The sequence below is a fragment of the Cydia amplana genome, chromosome 10 (genome assembly GCF_948474715.1).
Source record: "Cydia amplana chromosome 10, ilCydAmpl1.1, whole genome shotgun sequence".
Classification (NCBI taxonomy): domain Eukaryota; kingdom Metazoa; phylum Arthropoda; class Insecta; order Lepidoptera; family Tortricidae; genus Cydia; species Cydia amplana.
The window spans coordinates 17,361,409-17,379,421 of NC_086078.1; the positions used below are offsets into that span (position 1 = coordinate 17,361,409).

Sequence of the window (18,013 nt, forward strand, 5' to 3'; positions counted from 1 at the left end):
CTGTATGGGATCTCTTCCAGATAACCTTTGAGGAAATGAATAGAAAGTAAGTAACGATGAAATGATAATGTCGCGCTGCAATGCTGCTGCAGTAATGCTGTAGTCTGAATCCGAACGGTAAGTACCTTAAACTGTCTCCTGACAGATTAGATTACCCGTTCCTGTCTATAAAGTATATAAGTAACACTATCCTATACCTATACCTACGTATCTATTTCTATATTAATGTGAGATAACGAAAAAACTAGATAACTATACGGCCCTAAATAGCTCGGCTATCTCGTTTTATCGAGTGTTATGTCTCACTCACACACTGCCCTCTCGCTCGATACGCCACGCCAGTGTCAATTTTGTCGTCGCTGCGATACTACGTTTGTCGACCGGTGTTAAAATATATTATCATTTTGTCTCAAGAAAGTAATAGATTTTTCATAATAATCCAATGAAGGAGGAGGTAAGTTGATTTGATGATTTATTTTCCAACTATGCACGTCATTTTATCTAGTACGCATTAGATAAGAATATTGCATGTAGAAAACAAAGTTATATTTGCGCGCGGACAAATATGGAACTAGCGATCGTCATACAAGTCGCGGAACAAATGTTAGCGCGCAGCGCGTTCACGGAAGTACAGTATAAAATTGTTGAAGAGTTCACTAAGTGTATTCGCATTACTTACTAAACATATACGAGTCGAACGCTCAGTCTATCCAGCGTATCGTGACCTCCAGATCTGTCTAATTATTCGTACCAAAAATGCGCACTTAAACTGGATTGTTTGAGCATTGAACTAGCACGCGCGCCGTAAGCGTTAGCAATAACACTTTAGAACGCATGTTCAAACGTATCAGTTGACCGCTCAACTCACTTACATTGTGAATGAAAATTGAACCTTATCTGTTTAACGTTAGAGTTCTTTCTTCCCTGTGTTAATATTTGAATATTTTTACAATAGCGTCGTATTAAATGCGAGAACGGTGTCCCCCTTTTGATGGGTTATCGTTATGCGCTGTCCCGCTCGTGCACGTGGGTTCTCGCGCTTGTTTTCTCTTTCTTTTTAACGTAAACTTAATGTCTAGACGAACATTGTCCTATGTAGTTACAAACATTACCTACTTACTTTTTATAAGAGTTTACGTTTACGCTGGATAGTTCTGAAAGTTGTGGTGGAAAGGTAGAACGCATCATTTTACAAACACTTAAATAGTTGCTTTTACTTATGTTTACGTAAATTAATATTGTACTAGAATATTGTATTAAGTACAGTCAGCATCAATAGTAGGTACCTAAGTAGCGGATGAAACTAGGTACCTACTCGTCAAAAGTGGGTATTTTATATCTAGGTATTCCCTAATCGTTCTAATTACAATAAGAGATATGTCTCTAGGTAAAGGTAAAACAGAGTAAAAATAAAATAATACTAGTGGCTCTGTTAGCTCTAGACCTCGCGAGCTCCGCCATTAAAAAAAACCATATACTCAACCACGAAAAAAAAAACATTAAATCTGGTCACAACATTTCACGAGACACACGAAAGCATCTTTGTTGAAGTTGAATCGGAAACCTTCGCTAAAGCTTCGGTCAATTATACTATCAATCCATCAGCTAACTATTTTTCGATGTACAGAATGAGGAATCACATTCAGAGCGGTATTCCTTAATGGAAGACGAAGATTGGATGACCAGAGGTGGAAGTATCTGGAACACCACACAGGAGCGGGCAGCCACTAGGGTCAAGTAAGTATAAAATTAGAAATAATTAACCGGCCAAATAGATGTTAGACCAAGCATTGGTTCCTTACAAACGATAAATCCGAAAAAAATAACATTCAAAAGATCCTAAAGTGGGTACAAGACTTCTCGGCAATACTACGTTATACTGCCGTATTCGAACTTCAAGATATTCACAAGAGACGACACGTACTAGATCCATTCTAGATACATTATAGTTTAGATTTCAACTAGTACTCTTTTGCAGCGCAATTCGGGCAACTAATGTCACTTTTACGATAGATCGTGTTAGATATCTATTAGATGTGAATTAGATCTCTAAGTAATATCTTGTGGAAATCGCTCAAGAGTATCTCCAGAATCGCGGAAATGTCAAATTTGACAGGTTAGATCTTAAACATATCGTTATCGTATCTTGGCGATGTCTAAAAGATATCTAATAGATGTTTATTACAAAATCCGAATCGCGTCCATAGTTATAGTTGCTAGTGGTTCTATGATCTGTAAACCTTGCGAACCGAAAACTAAATTAACCTGTCGAATCCCACGATATGACGTCACCATAAGCGTTCTGGCTCATATATGAGCCGTGGGAGCTGACAAGAAAAATCGAAACGAGACTTTTCGCTTGGACTTTCCCTCGTTCGGTCAGTTACTTAGTTGAAAGTCGTTTTACGAAGAGCCTGATTTAAAACCTCATGCTTACTAGTTCTTTAGAATCTTAAAAACTAACTATAGATCTATTGCGAATTCCATTTTTGTAACTTTTTAAGTCTCACGCCACAGAATAAATAACAGTACTAAGTACAGAAGACTCACTCTCTAACAAAACGCGTCTGTCATGATCAGCACAGATATGGCCGCTAGGTGGCGACAGCGCCACGCGCGGCTTATGGCTTTCCCCAGAAGTGGGGCCGAACGGATGTACTTTTAGCTACCTGTAGCAAAGCGACGAAATCGCAGAGTGAGACACGCCTGCTCACGCTGAAGATCTCGGCACGGCAGTGCCCCCACCAAGTCGAGCCGAGCATACGTATTTAGTTTGGACGAACTTTGGAGGAAACTTGCGTTTTGGATTTTGCTCTGGTCATTCAGTAAAATTACTTTACTTACTCCGGTATAGAGCCTTTAAGAATTAAAAGGGGGACCTATGTATATTCATGTTCTTTCGAATGCTAAAATACAAACGGTTTGTAAATTCTATGTATAACTTTTATCTATTTAGACGGGATCTCCTAAGTATTTGTTTGTTGAAAGTCGGTCAACGATCCAAGGACTTCCAGATGTCGCGCCACGACCTGCCAGCTGGTGCAGCTGGTCAAGTTCATGGAGAAGCACCCTGAACTGGCGGTGTCCCACGCTAAACCCTTCCCGGGCAGCGATGAGCTGTGGATGGAGTTAGCAGCACATATCAACCAGTTCGGACCGCCGAAGAACTACAAGCAATGCAAGACGGTAAGTACAGTTGTTGAATGATTGAATGAATGAATGAAATAGCTGTTTCCCACGCCAAACTGTTTGCGGGCAGCGATGAGCTGTGGATGGAGTTAGCAGCACATATCAACCAGTTCGGACCGCCGAAGAACTACAAGCAATGCAAGACGGTAAGTACAGTTGTTGAATGATTGAATGAATGAATAAAATAGCTGTGTCCCACGCCAAGCTAGCGGTACATATCACCCAGTTCGGCCCGCCGAAGAACTACAAGCAATGCAAGACAGTAAGTCAAGTTGTTTTCTAAAGGAATGAATGAATGTAATAGCTGTGTCACACGTCAAACCGTTTCCTGGTAGTGATGACCTGTGGATGGAGCTAGCGGCACATATCAACCAGTTCGGACCGCCGAAGAACTACAAGCAATGCAAGACGGTAACTAAAGACAGTTTTCTTCTTTGACCAACCCTCTTCCCGGCTCATCTGGGGTCGGGTCTCCGTGTACGTTTGCGCCAGAGAGCTCTGTTCTGGGCTGTCTGCGTAGTTAGGCTGTCCTGGTTCATCGCTTTTTGTACTTTGGTCCACCAAGTACCGGGGTCTACCCAAGTAAGGGGGGTAACTAAGACAGTAAAGTTGTTTTATAAAGGAATGATTAAATCGTGTCGGAAGCCCGTGTTGATCAAAGGATTGAATGAATACCGTAAAAGATTAAATCGTCTGTCGGTAGATGTCGCTTTATGCCACACCAAAGGCGTATCTGCGTATAAGGGAAGGAATTGATAGATTTGCGAGGTTCTGGTAGGCTTCCGTAGCTCTATTGGTTAAGAGCAATGTACGGATTGCAGAGGTTGCGGGTTCAAGTCCTACCGGAAGCGTAAGTTTTTCCATTTTTAATATAAAAACATACATGTCTGTTGAAAGAAAAATAACTACAGTCAACGATAAAAGCTTGTATTAGAAATTATTTTTTTACGATCCTTCTACACACTACTTCTACACACATTAAGTTTGATCGATTTTTTCTAAATCACATCTATCTAAACTATGTCAGATTTCTAAGAAATTGTTATTGTTATTTATCTAATCCCTCTGTTTTGTCACCAGACATGGCGGGATCTCCGAAAGCGCGCGTTCGCCATGCAACGCAACCGCAACAAGAAAGGCACTGGACGCAATTTGTACGGGATGGCACCCAAGATCGTCAGCCTGATCACACAGGCCGGCATGGCGCCTAAATGCAAGAAAGAGGATGACGAAGGTACGGGTCTTGAACCTACAGTTAATCTGTAAAAAGAAAGGCACTGGCCGCAATTTGTATCGGATGGCGCCGAAAAATCGCCAGCCTTGTCACCCAAGCTGGCATGGCGCCTAAATACAAGAGAAACGAGAAAGGTAAGGGTCTTGAACCTACAGTCAGCATGGGAAACAAGATGGGCCACTTCGCCAAATCTTCCGTCGCCAGTTTCGCGCGGTGCGCCGTATCTTTTGTTACTTTCAAATTTCCTGGCTTTACGACGACTTTTAAGGATTTATTCTGGAGGTTTAGTTAGACTACCTACCTATAGGGAAACTTGCTAAGATCATAAATATCATACTTATATTTATCATAGCCCTTCGTTTATTTTAACGTAGTCGGGTAAACAACTATGAATCTAGTCAAACTAGTTTAACCGCTAACTACTTACATAGGTACTTAACTACTAACCTATTTTCTGCACCAAAAAGACCTCGCTCCCCTCAGAGACAAAACTCAAAGCAAAATGCACAAAGCATCTTCCACGCAGTTAGTGATTTTTCACATGGCTTGTCGACAGTTACGTGCGGTCCTTGACGCTCGTGTGCGCTTCGGATTAAAGTTTGAATTCGCTTGACTGCAACGTATTTGGCAATAGTTGTTTACCAGTACACAACGTTCAGTGAACCACGTTCGAAGTGTTGCCTCCCTGTCACACGTAGGAATTTACAAGTGCGACAGTCGCCCTTGTAAATTTCTACGTGTGCTTCGCGGTAGGCCCTCAGTTTACTGGATCTCGTACCGTAATACCGTACCGTAGTGGCTCTGTACGCAGGATACTAAATAATTACCACCACGTGCTAATTTATAAGAATAACTAGCTGTTGCCCGCGACTTCGTACGCGTGGATTTGTATATTGATGGTTATATATTCTACATTAGCTTAGAACATTATGCAGCAAGAGATTGCGATAGGACGGTTAATCATTTCTTAATTATTAATATTATACAACGCATGAGACTTTTCTTTCACAACCTACGAAGTTTCAAGCCCCTAACTGAATAAAATTGTCCTTGATGTAATCCCTCTAAACCCCCTTAGAAGATTTTCATGTCCTCTTTTTAATAAAACCTACTACCTAACTACCTATTTACGAACTTTCAAGTTCCTAGCTTTAAATAAAATTTGCACCCTAAGACGAACTTTCATCCCCTTTTTAACCCCCTTAGGGGTTGAATTTCCAAAAACGTTGCAATTACTTTTTTTGTAATCGGCTATTATGCCTTTCTAAAAAGTTTCAAAGCATTTGTAATGGATTCAAACTTTCAACCCCTGTTTAACCCTGTTAGGGGATGAATTTTACAAAACGCTGAAATTACTTTTCCTGTATTTTAATAATATCCCGAAATACAAAGATTCAAGTCCCGCGTTCGAAAAAATGTTTGATATCCATACAAACTTTCAACCCTTTTTTGACCACTTTAGGGGATGAATATTCAAAAACGCTGAAATTAGTTTTCTTGTATTTTCATAACATATATTTTTACGAAGTTTCAAGTTCCTCGCTTAAAATAAAATTTGAGCTCCATACAAATTTTCAACCCCTTTTTAACCCTGTTAGGGGATGAATTTTACAAAACGCTGAAATAACTTTTCCTGTCTTCTAATAATATCCCCAAATACAAAGATTCAAGTCCCGCACTCTCAAAAATATTTGATATCCGTACAAATTCAATCCCATGTTTTACCACCTTGGGGGATGAATTTTTAAAAACGCTGGAATTAGTTTTCTTGTATCTTAATTTAATACCTTTTTGCAAAGTTTCAAGTTCCTAGCTTAAAATAAAATTTGCACCCTAAGACGAACTTTCATCCCCTTTTTAACCCCCTTAGGGGTTGAATTTCCAAAAACGTTGCAATTACTTTTTTTTGTAATCGGCTATTATGCCTTTCTAAGAAGTTTCAAAGGATTTGTAATGGATTCAAACTTTCAACCCCTGTTTAACCCTGTTAGGGGATGAATTTTACAAAACGCTGAAATTACTTTTCCTGTATTTTAATAATATCCCCAAATACAAAGATTCAAGTCCCGCACTCTCAAAAATATTTGATCTGAGTACAAATTTTCAACCCCTTTTTTACCACCTTGGGGGATGAATTTTTAAAAACGCTGAAATTAGTTTTCTTGTTTTTTAATTTAATACCTTTTTACGAAGTATCAAGGTCCTAGCTTTAAATAAAATTTGCACCCCAGGACAAAGTTTCATCCCCTTTTTTACCCCCTTAGGGGTTGAATTACCTAAAACGTCGCAATTACTTTTTTTTGTCATCGGCTATTATGCCTTTCTAAGAAGTTTCAAAGCATTTGTAATGGATTCAAACTTTCAACCCCTTTTTAACCCTGTTAGGGGATGAATTTTACAAAACGCTGAAATTACTTTTCCTGTATTTTAATAATATCCCCAAATACAAAGATTCAAGTCCCGCACTCTCAAAAATATTTGATCTCCGTACAAATTTTCAACCCCTTTTTTACCACCTTGGGGGATGAATTTTTAAAAACGCTGAAATTAGTTTTCTTGTTTTTTAATTTAATACCTTTTTACGAAGTATCAAGGTCCTAGCTTTAAATAAAATTTGCACCCCAGGACAAAGTTTCATCCCCTTTTTTACCCCCTTAGGGGTTGAATTACCTAAAACGTCGCAATTACTTTTTTTTGTCATCGGCTATTATGCCTTTCTAAGAAGTTTCAAAGCATTTGTAATGGATTCAAACTTTCAACCCCTTTTTAACCCTGTTAGGGGATGAATTTTCAAAAACGCTGAAATTACTTTTCCCATCTTGTAATAATATCCCCATGTACAAAGTTTCAAGTCCAACACTCACAAAAATATTTGATCTCCATACAAACTTTCAACCCCTTTTTCACCACCTTGGGGGATGAATTTTCGAAAACGCAGAAATTAGTTTTCTTGTTTTTTAATATAATACATTTTTACAAAGTTTCAAATTCCTAGCTTAAAATAAAACTTGCACCCCATACAACCTTTCATCCCCTTTTTAACCCCCTTAGGGGTTGAATTTTTCAAAATCGCTTCTTATCTCTTGTACACTTTATAAATTCAACCTAGTGTGCAAATTTCAACTTTCTAGCTTTTGTAGTTTCGGCTCTGCGTTGATGAATCAGTCAGTCAGTCAGTCAGTCAGTCAGTCAGTCAGTCAGGACACTTGCATTTATATATATAGATATAAATAGACAAACTGAACACGAGGCCTAGGTATCGATTCCAAAGTAATCCGCCACCCAAAATGGCGTCGCAGCCGTCTCTCTCGTAGGCTCGCTTACACCACGCGAGAGACAGAGACAACCGCTGTTCGCTGTTCCGACTCTTCTAATCCGGCACGGGGGACATCCTTCGTGCCCCAGTACTCCGAACGGTTTTAGAGGGAGAGCACGTTGCTTTTCGTTCGATTTTCAAAAATTCCATATATACCTTTTTGTACGTTATCTATGTGTGTGGTGTTTTTTGTGGACTCTATTTGTACGCGGTTAGAGTTTTAAATCGTGTAGTTATAGATAGCCGCGTGGCCGGTAAAAATAAGTGACTGCCGTTGTTCGTTGCGAACGGCTGAGCTTAAGTGCAATAACCTGTCGATTTAATTTCAACTTTATTTTTTGTAGTTAGAGTTGAAATTAGCTTATTGTGGCGATTGAGTTAGTGTCATAAAATATTGTCACGCGTAGAACTGAATCTTTTGAATGCAGCATTTGCAGCAATGCTGTTTAGCGCTAACGGCTTTTGCTAGGGATGTTGTGTACCTAAACTACAATAAAATACCTCTTCTTCCTCGCGTTATCCCGGCATTTTACCACGGCTCATTGGAGCCTGGGGTCCGCTTTGATAACTAATCCCAAGAATTGACGTGGGCACTAGTTTTTACGAGAGCGATTGCCGTCTGACCTTCCAACCCAGAGGGGAAACTAAGCCTTATTGGGATTAGTCCGGTTACCTCACGATGTTTTCCTTCACCGAAAAGCAACTGGTATCTCAAATGATATTTTGTACATAAGTTCCAAAAAACTCATTGGTACGAGCCGGGGCTGAAACCGCGACCTCCGGATTAAAAGTCACACGCTCTTACCACTAGGCTAATACCACATGCAAGATATTATAAAAAGCATCAGAAAATTATGAGAAAAACTTAAATTTCTATTTATTTACTTATACTTAATGCAGGTAACTTGGACCGTGACGTCACTAACGGTTCTGTACCTAGGTACAGATACAGAACCGTTAGTGATTTCAAATAAATTTTCTAGGTATTTGCTACAAGTTTAGAGTAAAAAACATAGAGTTTTAAACATATCAAACAATAGGTACTTACCTGTTACCTAACCTACCTATTAAATGTGCCCATGCCTCGTATGAAAAGAAAGTCTTTAGACTATAGAGCGAGGAAGTTAAAAGAGAAGAGAAGATTGGAGAGTGAGAGGGAGCGAGAAAACCGGTTAGCCTACCAGCGTGCCTACTCTGCCTACTACAAGTATACTAGAGGTAGGGAACTAGGTTTTATTTATTATTAACGACCCGCCCCGGCTTCATAATCATAAATCTTTATTTTGCTCAAAACATGGTACAATAGATAGTCAACAGTTATAACGACTGAACCAATAACTCTAAACAAAACAAACAATCATGTCAGAACCACGCGTAAAACGCAAAAAGCTAACCCTAACACTCAAAATCAAGAACGAAATAATAAACCGAATAAACGCGGGCGAGACATACGGCCAACTCTCCCGAGAATTCAACATCGGCCGATCCACCATCTACGACATATACAAAAACCGTCACAACATAGAAACCGCCGCTAAACTCCCGTACAAATCGGAAAGGAAAACTTTAAGATCAGCCGAAAACCCGGAGTTGGAAGAGAAATTATACCAATGGTATTTGGAAGAAAGGAGTTTGTATGCTATGACTGGGTCGCTGATAATATTGAAGGCGAGGACGCTACATAAGGAGATGACGGGGAGGGATGACTTTATGGCCAGCACGGGGTGGTTGGATCGGTTTAAGAAGAGGAGAGGGATAGTGCTGGGGGGGATTAAAGGTGATATGAGGTCAATGCGGCCAAGTCCGTCATAGGGATAATTCCGTACACGAGTGTTTTTTCAAACAATAGTACACAATTGATTATTTCATCGACAAAGCAGTTATTGCTTTTAGTTTCAGCAATCAAAAGCAGATGTGTTTTTTCCCTCGGTTGAAAAAAAAAGAAATATACGCTCGAGTACGGAATTGTCCCTATGACGGATTTGTCCACATTTGCCTTGGTTCTAATAAGTTACATTATGAATTTAGGTAAACATAGCTACTTCTGGCTATTACCTAAGTAGTTCTCCCAACAGAAGAATTGTCATAATAACCGTCATATTTTCATAGAAATTCGACATTAATTATGACATTGTCACATTTTGTCATTACAAATGTCATGCAGACTTAGCTTGGTCCGATTCTAAACCCGATATCAATTTCAAAAAACTCGCAAAGCTCAAAAAATATGAAACGTATCCATATACTCAACACCGTATCGTTTTGTTGCAGGAGGTGCCAGCTCCTCACGACCGGAGACTCCACCGCCAGTGCGAGAACCTTTACCAGAGCCAGTACCCGGACCAGCCGCAGAGGACGCCCAAGTTGAGAAGACTAAAGGGGTAGGGTAACCTTTTCGCACTTGTATCGTAATGTACTAATAACTGACCATTATTAGTGAAGGGTGTTTCGAAGGTTCCGGGTTATTCCCACTAGTTACCACCAAGTTCTTACCAGTGGTAACTACTGGGATTTTTTTCCCACCTTTTACCACTGGTAACTACTGGGAATTTTTATTCCCAGTAGTTACGACTGGTAAAAGGTGGGATTTTTTTTTCCCAGTAGTTACCACCAAAATATTGTGAGAATTCAATACTAATAAAAACAGTATAAAAAGTATAGTATAAATGTAGCGTGCTGTAATAAATAATTAGTACTGATGCCCCTCTGGTAGAGTGTTATTACCATCCCGCTAGCGTGGGTGTTTAAGCAATCGAGCCAACCAGCGTAACATGACCGAGCGATGTACTACCCGAGCGTAATTGGAATGCGAGCCTACGCTGGTTAATCCGAGCAGTCAGCCCATGCGAAGCGCGTCCTAAGCGGTTTTAATAACAACCATGCCCTTTATTTATTTAGCCTGACTACAAATTATGAATACCTACATATTCCAGCTCTGCGTCGTGTTATAATCTATATATATAAATGCAAGTGTCCTGACTGACTGACTGACTGACTGACTGACTGACTGACTGATTCATCAACGCAGAGCCGAAACTACAAAAGCTAGAAAGTTGAAATTTGCACACTAGGTTGAATTTATAAAGTGTACAAGAGATAAGAAGCGATTTTGAAAAATTCAACCCCTAAGGGGGTTAAAAAGGGGATGAAAGGTTGTATGGGGTGCAAGTTTTATTTTAAGCTAGGAATTTGAAACTTTGTAAAAATGTATTATATTAAAAAACAAGAAAACTAATTTCTGCGTTTTCGAAAATTCATCCCCCAAGGTGGTGAAAAAGGGGTTGAAAGTTTGTATGGAGATCAAATATTTTTGTGAGTGTTGGACTTGAAACTTTGTACATGGGGATATTATTACAAGATGGGAAAAGTAATTTCAGCGTTTTTGAAAATTCATCCCCTAACAGGGTTAAAAAGGGGTTGAAAGTTTGAATCCATTACAAATGCTTTGAAACTTCTTAGAAAGGCATAATAGCCGATGACAAAAAAAAGTAATTGCGACGTTTTAGGTAATTCAACCCCTAAGGGGGTAAAAAAGGGGATGAAACTTTGTCCTGGGGTGCAAATTTTATTTAAAGCTAGGACCTTGATACTTCGTAAAAAGGTATTAAATTAAAAAACAAGAAAACTAATTTCAGCGTTTTTAAAAATTCATCCCCCAAGGTGGTAAAAAAGGGGTTGAAAATTTGTACGGAGATCAAATATTTTTGAGAGTGCGGGACTTGAATCTTTGTATTTGGGGATATTATTAAAATACAGGAAAAGTAATTTCAGCGTTTTGTAAAATTCATCCCCTAACAGGGTTAAAAAGGGGTTGAAAGTTTGAATCCATTACAAATGCTTTGAAACTTCTTAGAAAGGCATAATAGCCGATGACAAAAAAAAGTAATTGCGACGTTTTAGGTAATTCAACCCCTAAGGGGGTAAAAAAGGGGATGAAACTTTGTCCTGGGGTGCAAATTTTATTTAAAGCTAGGACCTTGATACTTCGTAAAAAGGTATTAAATTAAAAAACAAGAAAACTAATTTCAGCGTTTTTAAAAATTCATCCCCCAAGGTGGTAAAAAAGGGGTTGAAAATTTGTACTCAGATCAAATATTTTTGAGAGTGCGGGACTTGAATCTTTGTATTTGGGGATATTATTAAAATACAGGAAAAGTAATTTCAGCGTTTTGTAAAATTCATCCCCTAACAGGGTTAAACAGGGGTTGAAAGTTTGAATCCATTACAAATCCTTTGAAACTTCTTAGAAAGGCATAATAGCCGATTACAAAAAAAAGTAATTGCAACGTTTTTGGAAATTCAACCCCTAAGGGGGTTAAAAAGGGGATGAAAGTTCGTCTTAGGGTGCAAATTTTATTTTAAGCTAGGAACTTGAAACTTTGCAAAAAGGTATTAAATTAAGATACAAGAAAACTAATTCCAGCGTTTTTAAAAATTCATCCCCCAAGGTGGTAAAACATGGGATTGAAAATTTGTACGGATATCAAATATTTTTGAGAGTGCGGGACTTGAATCTTTGTATTTGGGGATATTATTAGAAGACAGGAAAAAAGTTATTTCAGCGTTTTGTAAAATTCATCCCCTAACAGGGTTAAAAAGGGGTTGAAAATTTGTATGGAGCTCAAATTTTATTTTAAGCGAGGAACTTGAAACTTCGTAAAAATATATGTTATGAAAATACAAGAAAACTAATTTCAGCGTTTTTGAATATTCATCCCCTAAAGTGGTCAAAAAAGGGTTGAAAGTTTGTATGGATATCAAACATTTTTTCGAACGCGGGACTTGAATCTTTGTATTTCGGGATATTATTAAAATACAGGAAAAGTAATTTCAGCGTTTTGTAAAATTCATCCCCTAACAGGGTTAAACAGGGGTTGAAAGTTTGAATCCATTACAAATGCTTTGAAACTTTTTAGAAAGGCATAATAGCCGATTACAAAAAAAGTAATTGCAACGTTTTTGGAAATTCAACCCCTAAGGGGGTTAAAAAGGGGATGAAAGTTCGTCTTAGGGTGCAAATTTTATTTAAAGCTAGGAACTTGAAAGTTCGTAAATAGGTAGTTAGGTAGTAGGTTTTATTAAAAAGAGGACATGAAAATCTTCTAAGGGGGTTTAGAGGGATTACATCAAGGACAATTTTATTCAGTTAGGGGCTTGAAACTTCGTAGGTTGTGAAAGAAAAGTCTCATGCGTTGTATAATATTAATAATTAAGAAATGATTAACCGTCCTATCGCAATCTCTTGCTGCATAATGTTCTAAGCTAATGTAGAATATATAACCATCAATATACAAATCCACGCGTACGAAGTCGCGGGCAACAGCTAGTACTTATAATAAAACGAAAGCTGTTCTGTCGGTTTTTGACTGATTTGCTTGTTCGTTTGTAACATGTAATTCAATTTACAGTTAATAAGATACATTTAATCCGGATAATAAGAATAAGTTAATTTTTACTTAACTAGAATGAGACTCTTCTATTTTAGTGTTTACACTTATACCGGTAAAACTGTTTTAATATTTTTGATCACTTTTAAAGCAGTTTACTGAATCACTAACTGACACATAATTATTTATTACAGCACGCTACATTTATACTATACTATTTATACTGTTTTTATTAGTATTGAATTCTAACAATATTTTGGTGGTAAGTACTGGGAAAAAAAAATCCTCCTTTTACCAGTGGTAACTACTGGGAATAAAAATTCCCAGTAGTTACCACCAAGGCGAGTTGGTGGTAACTAGTGGGATTTTTTTTCCCAGTACCTAGTTACCAGTGGTAAAAGGTGGGAAAAAAATTCCCAGTAGTTACCACTGGTAAGAACTTGGTGGTAACTAGTGGGAATAACCCGAGGTTCCGGGGCAAACTGCCGAATCCGATACAAGACCAGACGATTCAACGGAGCCACGCCGTTTTGTCGCCTAAATAGTGTTTAGTTTTTAAGTTTATAAAATGCATATACTAGTAGGTATATGTGAGCCTGTAAGGTATTTGTAATATGGACCTTGTTGCCTGATTTAAATTTCTAAATAAATAAATAAATTAAAATATATCCCAACTAGCAAATTATGTCGTATGAAAGGCAGATATGTCTTTGACTCTACGTTTGGTTCATCGAGGCCAGACATTCCGAAGAATTACTGGAACCGTTAGCAAACTTAGCCTAATCCCTCAAGGTACAATATACCTAATTATATTCATTTTCTGTTTTTCAGGAACAACTTGTGATCAGGGTGACGGACAATATGAACTCCAAAAGAAACGTTTTCAACACGTTCACAATCAATGATGGCCATTTTGAAAACGTCATCGTCAAGGTAAATTTTCATTATCATGCAACTTTTTGGTGAGAGAGAGAGAGTATCAGAGAGGTCAGAGAGTAGTAGAAAAAGGTAGTTTAAACCAAAATTAATCAAGAATAAATATCTTATATTGTAAAATAAGAATAAAGAAATATGCCAATGTTAATGTTAGCAGATACTTTCAGCGAATTGTTATGTCAGCGGTTGATGCTGACTGGTTCTGCTGTAGTTACTGTTAAGTTTATCTTAGTTCTTCATTGTCTGAGGGCCTACCGCAAACACCGAATCACAAATTGCGGGCATCTTTCTCTTTTACTTCAATTATGGCGTAAAGTGACAGAGAAAGATGCCCGCAATTCGCGAACTTCGGCCTACCCTCTGATAAGTCATTAATAATACAAAATGTTTAGGAGGAAAGGTTGGCGGGTGAATACCAGGTTGAAGAACAGGAGATGGACCCAACAGATGCTGAGGAAGACGAGCCCCACGATCAGGAAGAGATGTTCCCGCAGCCTGAAGCCATCTTGGGGGGCATGGATGAGGTGATGGAAGAGAAGAACTCTGTTATCAGGGTAAGATTAAGAGTTTTCTTAATTTTAAGGGAAAGATGCATAATCATGGATGTGATTTCTACTGATTTATATTTTTAGAAGAAAAATAAATCGTGTATAAAGGCAGGCTTTCTCCGGAGCTATTGGCACAATAATATATCCTGTCGAACGTATATATATTACTTATGAAATAGTAAAAGTTACATGGAAATTGAAAAAAAAAACTTATTTCTTACAATACAACTAAAGTTATACATAAAAGAGGCATTATATTAAAGAAAGACCTTTAGAAAAAAGGACGAGAGAACATTGTATGTATCTGCAATTTGCATTATGCGCTGTAACCGTTTTTTTATTTCAGGACCTGAACGACACCCTTCGCAAGTTCTTAGCCGAATACAAAACACGTAACGCTTTAATGCGCGAACGCATAGATCTAGAGCGAGCGCGTCTACAATTTGACATGGAAGTATACAGGAGCAGACAAATGGAAAAACGCGTTATAGCTGTTAATGCTGCAAATGCTGCTAGTGTCATGAACGCTGCAAGCGCTGCAAATGTCATGAATACGAATGCAGCTAATATTATGAATGTGAATTCAGCTAATGTAATAAATGCTGCAAATATCATGAATGCTGCAAGTGCTGCTAACGTCATGAATGCGAATGCAGCTGTAATGACCAATGCTAAAAATGCTGGAAACGTTAGCAATGTTAACATTACAACTGTTGGTAGTGTTGGTAACGCTGGCAATGGGAAAAATGCTAATGTTATAACGGTGAACGCGTTAAATGCTGGAAATACTGCTAACGTAACCACTGCCAAGAATGTTGTAAATGTAACAAGTGTTAGTAATGCTTCTAATGTCATCACAGTTGCTGCTACAAGTTCTAACGCAGCCAATACTAGTAAAGCTAACTCTATAATCACTATAAACCCTACGAATACTAGCAACACTGGAAACGCAGGTAATAATAATAAACCTGCTAATCCTGTTATGACTCTCAATCCTATAACCTCTGGAAATACTGGAATCTCTGTTACAGTTAAGAATCCTAGCATCGAAAACGCTTCTAATGTTGCTGCGAATTCGCCAAATGCTGCGAACGAGAAAAATGTTGATAATATTAAAGCAGAAAGTGTTGCTAAAACTGTTGATGATGTTAATATCAAAACACAAGACGCTATGGATGAAACTTAGATTTTAAAGAATATAAGAACAACTAATTAGTTGTCTTTGATAATTAGTAATTTTGATAATGTATTAAAAGTAAGTTAGGAGCTATTAATGAATGAATACAAAGAAAAAACAATAATTAAACAAGTTATATGTTAGTTCTGGTGTGTTTTATTTGCAAGTAACAAAACGCGTATATTAAGACAGATTTGACCACAAGGTGGCGCAAGCGCGGGCAGGCGTCCGTTCCATAGCGGTGCGCGGCAACTACTACTGCTAGACACCAGAACTGGTGTGGGCCGCATGTACTTGTAGCGACACTAGCGACGCGCGACAAAATCGCGGAGTGAGCCACGCATGCCTTGACCGCTTCGACTTTTCTGATGGAGACTTAACTATCCGCGAAAGTTACGTAAGTACATCAATCTAAAATTATCGTACCATTCCATAATAGAGCAGGATCTTACCTTTCAATTAGCTGCCACAAACTATGACCGCGTACGGGCATTGTTGCAAGTTGCGAACTCTAAGTCTAACTAGTTTATACGCCGTCGCATGCATTAATGGTGCACTGGGGAAACTAGAAGCTGGTAACAGTATCAATTTTACTGTAATTAATTTTATTCACTACGACTGTAGCTGCTCACAAACTTTCAAGAGAATCAATTGAAATATGTGATCTATAAATGAGAACAGCCGGGTGGTTTTGTCTAAACTGAAACAGAGACGCTTCGCTCGCGCTGTGCGCTCGCTCCGTCAATTATAGAACGTTCTCATCATCATCATCATCATTTTAGCCTTCGGTCGCCCACTGCTGAGCATAGGCCTCTCTTCGCGTACGCCACTTGTCCCGGTCCTGTCTCATCCAAAAGTGCCCCGCGATATATCGAACGTCATCCACCCAACGAGTCAACGAGCGCCAGGCGCTGCTTTCATCCGTAAGCGGCCACCAATCCGTCAACATTTTGGTCCACCTGCTAACGTTCTGCTATTTCATAAAAGCAGTAATCTTACCTTTCAATTAGCTGCCACAAACTATGACCGCGTACGGGCATTGTTGTAAGTTCCGAACTATGTACTAAGTCTAACTAGTTTATACGCCGTCGCTGGGGAAAGTAGAAGCTTGTAACAGTATCAATTTTACTGTAATTAATTGTATTCACTACGATAAATCAATTTCTGGGTATAATGCACACAGAGATTCGCTGCCGCAGTAAGACATGTTTACACGAATCTAAAAACTTTAAATTGTATTCATATGGCAGTTGTAACATGGACTTAGCTACAAGGACAACACCCTCTAAACTAAAAGATAATTTAACAGTTCTTACTGCACCCACCTTGACAGTTTTCTGTTTGGCCCCATGGTTGACTGGTAGAGAATGCCACAAGGCATTAAGTTCGCCTTTTGTCTTGATGTGCAATAAAGTTTAATAATAAATATATATATTTTTTTTTTTGTCTAAAAATGTCACTCACCAGGTTATAGCCTGAATCAGAGAAGTTCGACGTCGACAGGATGTATGTATAAAGCGCTTGCGATCGACAATCCAAACACAATCTAATTTTTACGTGATGTTTAGTCAGAGTTTAGTCATCTTTTAGATACCGGCACCGGCATCATAGCATAAGATATATATAATGCATTTCATATCCTACACCTTTAACCTTTTGGACGCCAATTACCGATATATACGCACCGCAGGCCCAACGCCAAAGACGTATTAATCGGTCATAGATTACAGAGCAACATAGACCTACCCTATAGATACACCTATGCATATGCATAAAGTTCAATTTCAGTTTTGACACTTCGGTGACGTGGCGTCTGAGAGACAACCTTTGCGTTTGACACGGCGTCGAAAAGGTTATGGCTCCTCTACACGATGGACCAGCGCCGGCCACTCTAAGGGACGCAGCCATGCGGTAGAATAAGATAGCAATATCACTTGCTCCCTCTAACGCATAAATGCGTCCCTTGGAGTGGCCGGCGCTGGCCCATCGTGTAGAGGAGCCATTAAATAGGGCATTTGACTAGAGACAAACCAAAGAAAGTCTGCAGCGCTAGATTAAAAGTAGTTTTTAAAAATCAGTATGCGACAACACCACAGAAAATGGATTAAATAGTCTTGATACTTGTGAAATTTCTACCATATTTACCGTCTATGAAAAAATTAAGCTGTATGCACAGCTTAATTTTTATGGTAAAATAAATTTCATTCCAACAATAGATGTCACTAT

The 18,013-nt window shown here is 38.6% G+C and overlaps 2 protein-coding genes across 5 annotated transcripts; both read left to right on the forward strand.

Moving 5' to 3' along the window:
- Positions 1–442: 442 nt before the first annotated feature.
- LOC134651634 (uncharacterized) lies at positions 443–3,207 on the forward strand. Its single transcript, XM_063506734.1, has 3 exons — positions 443–454; positions 1,628–1,737; positions 3,015–3,207. Exons 1-3 carry the CDS (start codon positions 443–445, stop codon positions 3,205–3,207), a joined length of 315 nt encoding a protein of 104 aa, XP_063362804.1.
- A 291-nt stretch (positions 3,208–3,498) lies between these two features.
- Positions 3,499–15,797, forward strand: LOC134651348 (uncharacterized). Of its 4 annotated transcripts, none has more exons than XM_063506425.1 (6): positions 3,499–3,600; positions 4,270–4,423; positions 10,011–10,120; positions 13,958–14,059; positions 14,455–14,616; positions 14,957–15,797. In XM_063506425.1, exons 1-6 carry the CDS (start codon positions 3,538–3,540, stop codon positions 15,794–15,796), a joined length of 1,431 nt encoding a protein of 476 aa, XP_063362495.1. In that variant the 5' UTR covers positions 3,499–3,537; the 3' UTR covers position 15,797. The 4 variants fall into 4 exon arrangements, with proteins under 4 accessions (XP_063362495.1, XP_063362496.1, XP_063362497.1 ...); XM_063506426.1 differs by having other exon boundaries at positions 10,014–10,120; XM_063506427.1 differs by lacking the exons at positions 3,499–3,600; positions 4,270–4,423 and adding an exon at positions 8,817–8,957.
- The last annotated feature ends 2,216 nt before the right edge of the window (positions 15,798–18,013 follow it).

Bases quoted from the DNA above. Each gene is read 5' to 3' on its own strand.
- LOC134651634 (XM_063506734.1), top strand. The intron at 1,738-3,014 runs GTAAGTATAAAA...AAGGACTTCCAG, and splicing joins CGGGCAGCCACTAGGGTCAA to ATGTCGCGCCACGACCTGCC.
- LOC134651348 (XM_063506424.1), top strand. From the start codon at position 9,099: ATGTCAGAACCACGCGTAAAACGCAAAAAGCTAACCCTAACACTCAAA. The intron at 10,121-13,957 runs GTAGGGTAACCT...TCTGTTTTTCAG, and splicing joins AAGTTGAGAAGACTAAAGGG to GAACAACTTGTGATCAGGGT. The intron at 14,060-14,454 runs GTAAATTTTCAT...CAAAATGTTTAG, and splicing joins TTGAAAACGTCATCGTCAAG to GAGGAAAGGTTGGCGGGTGA.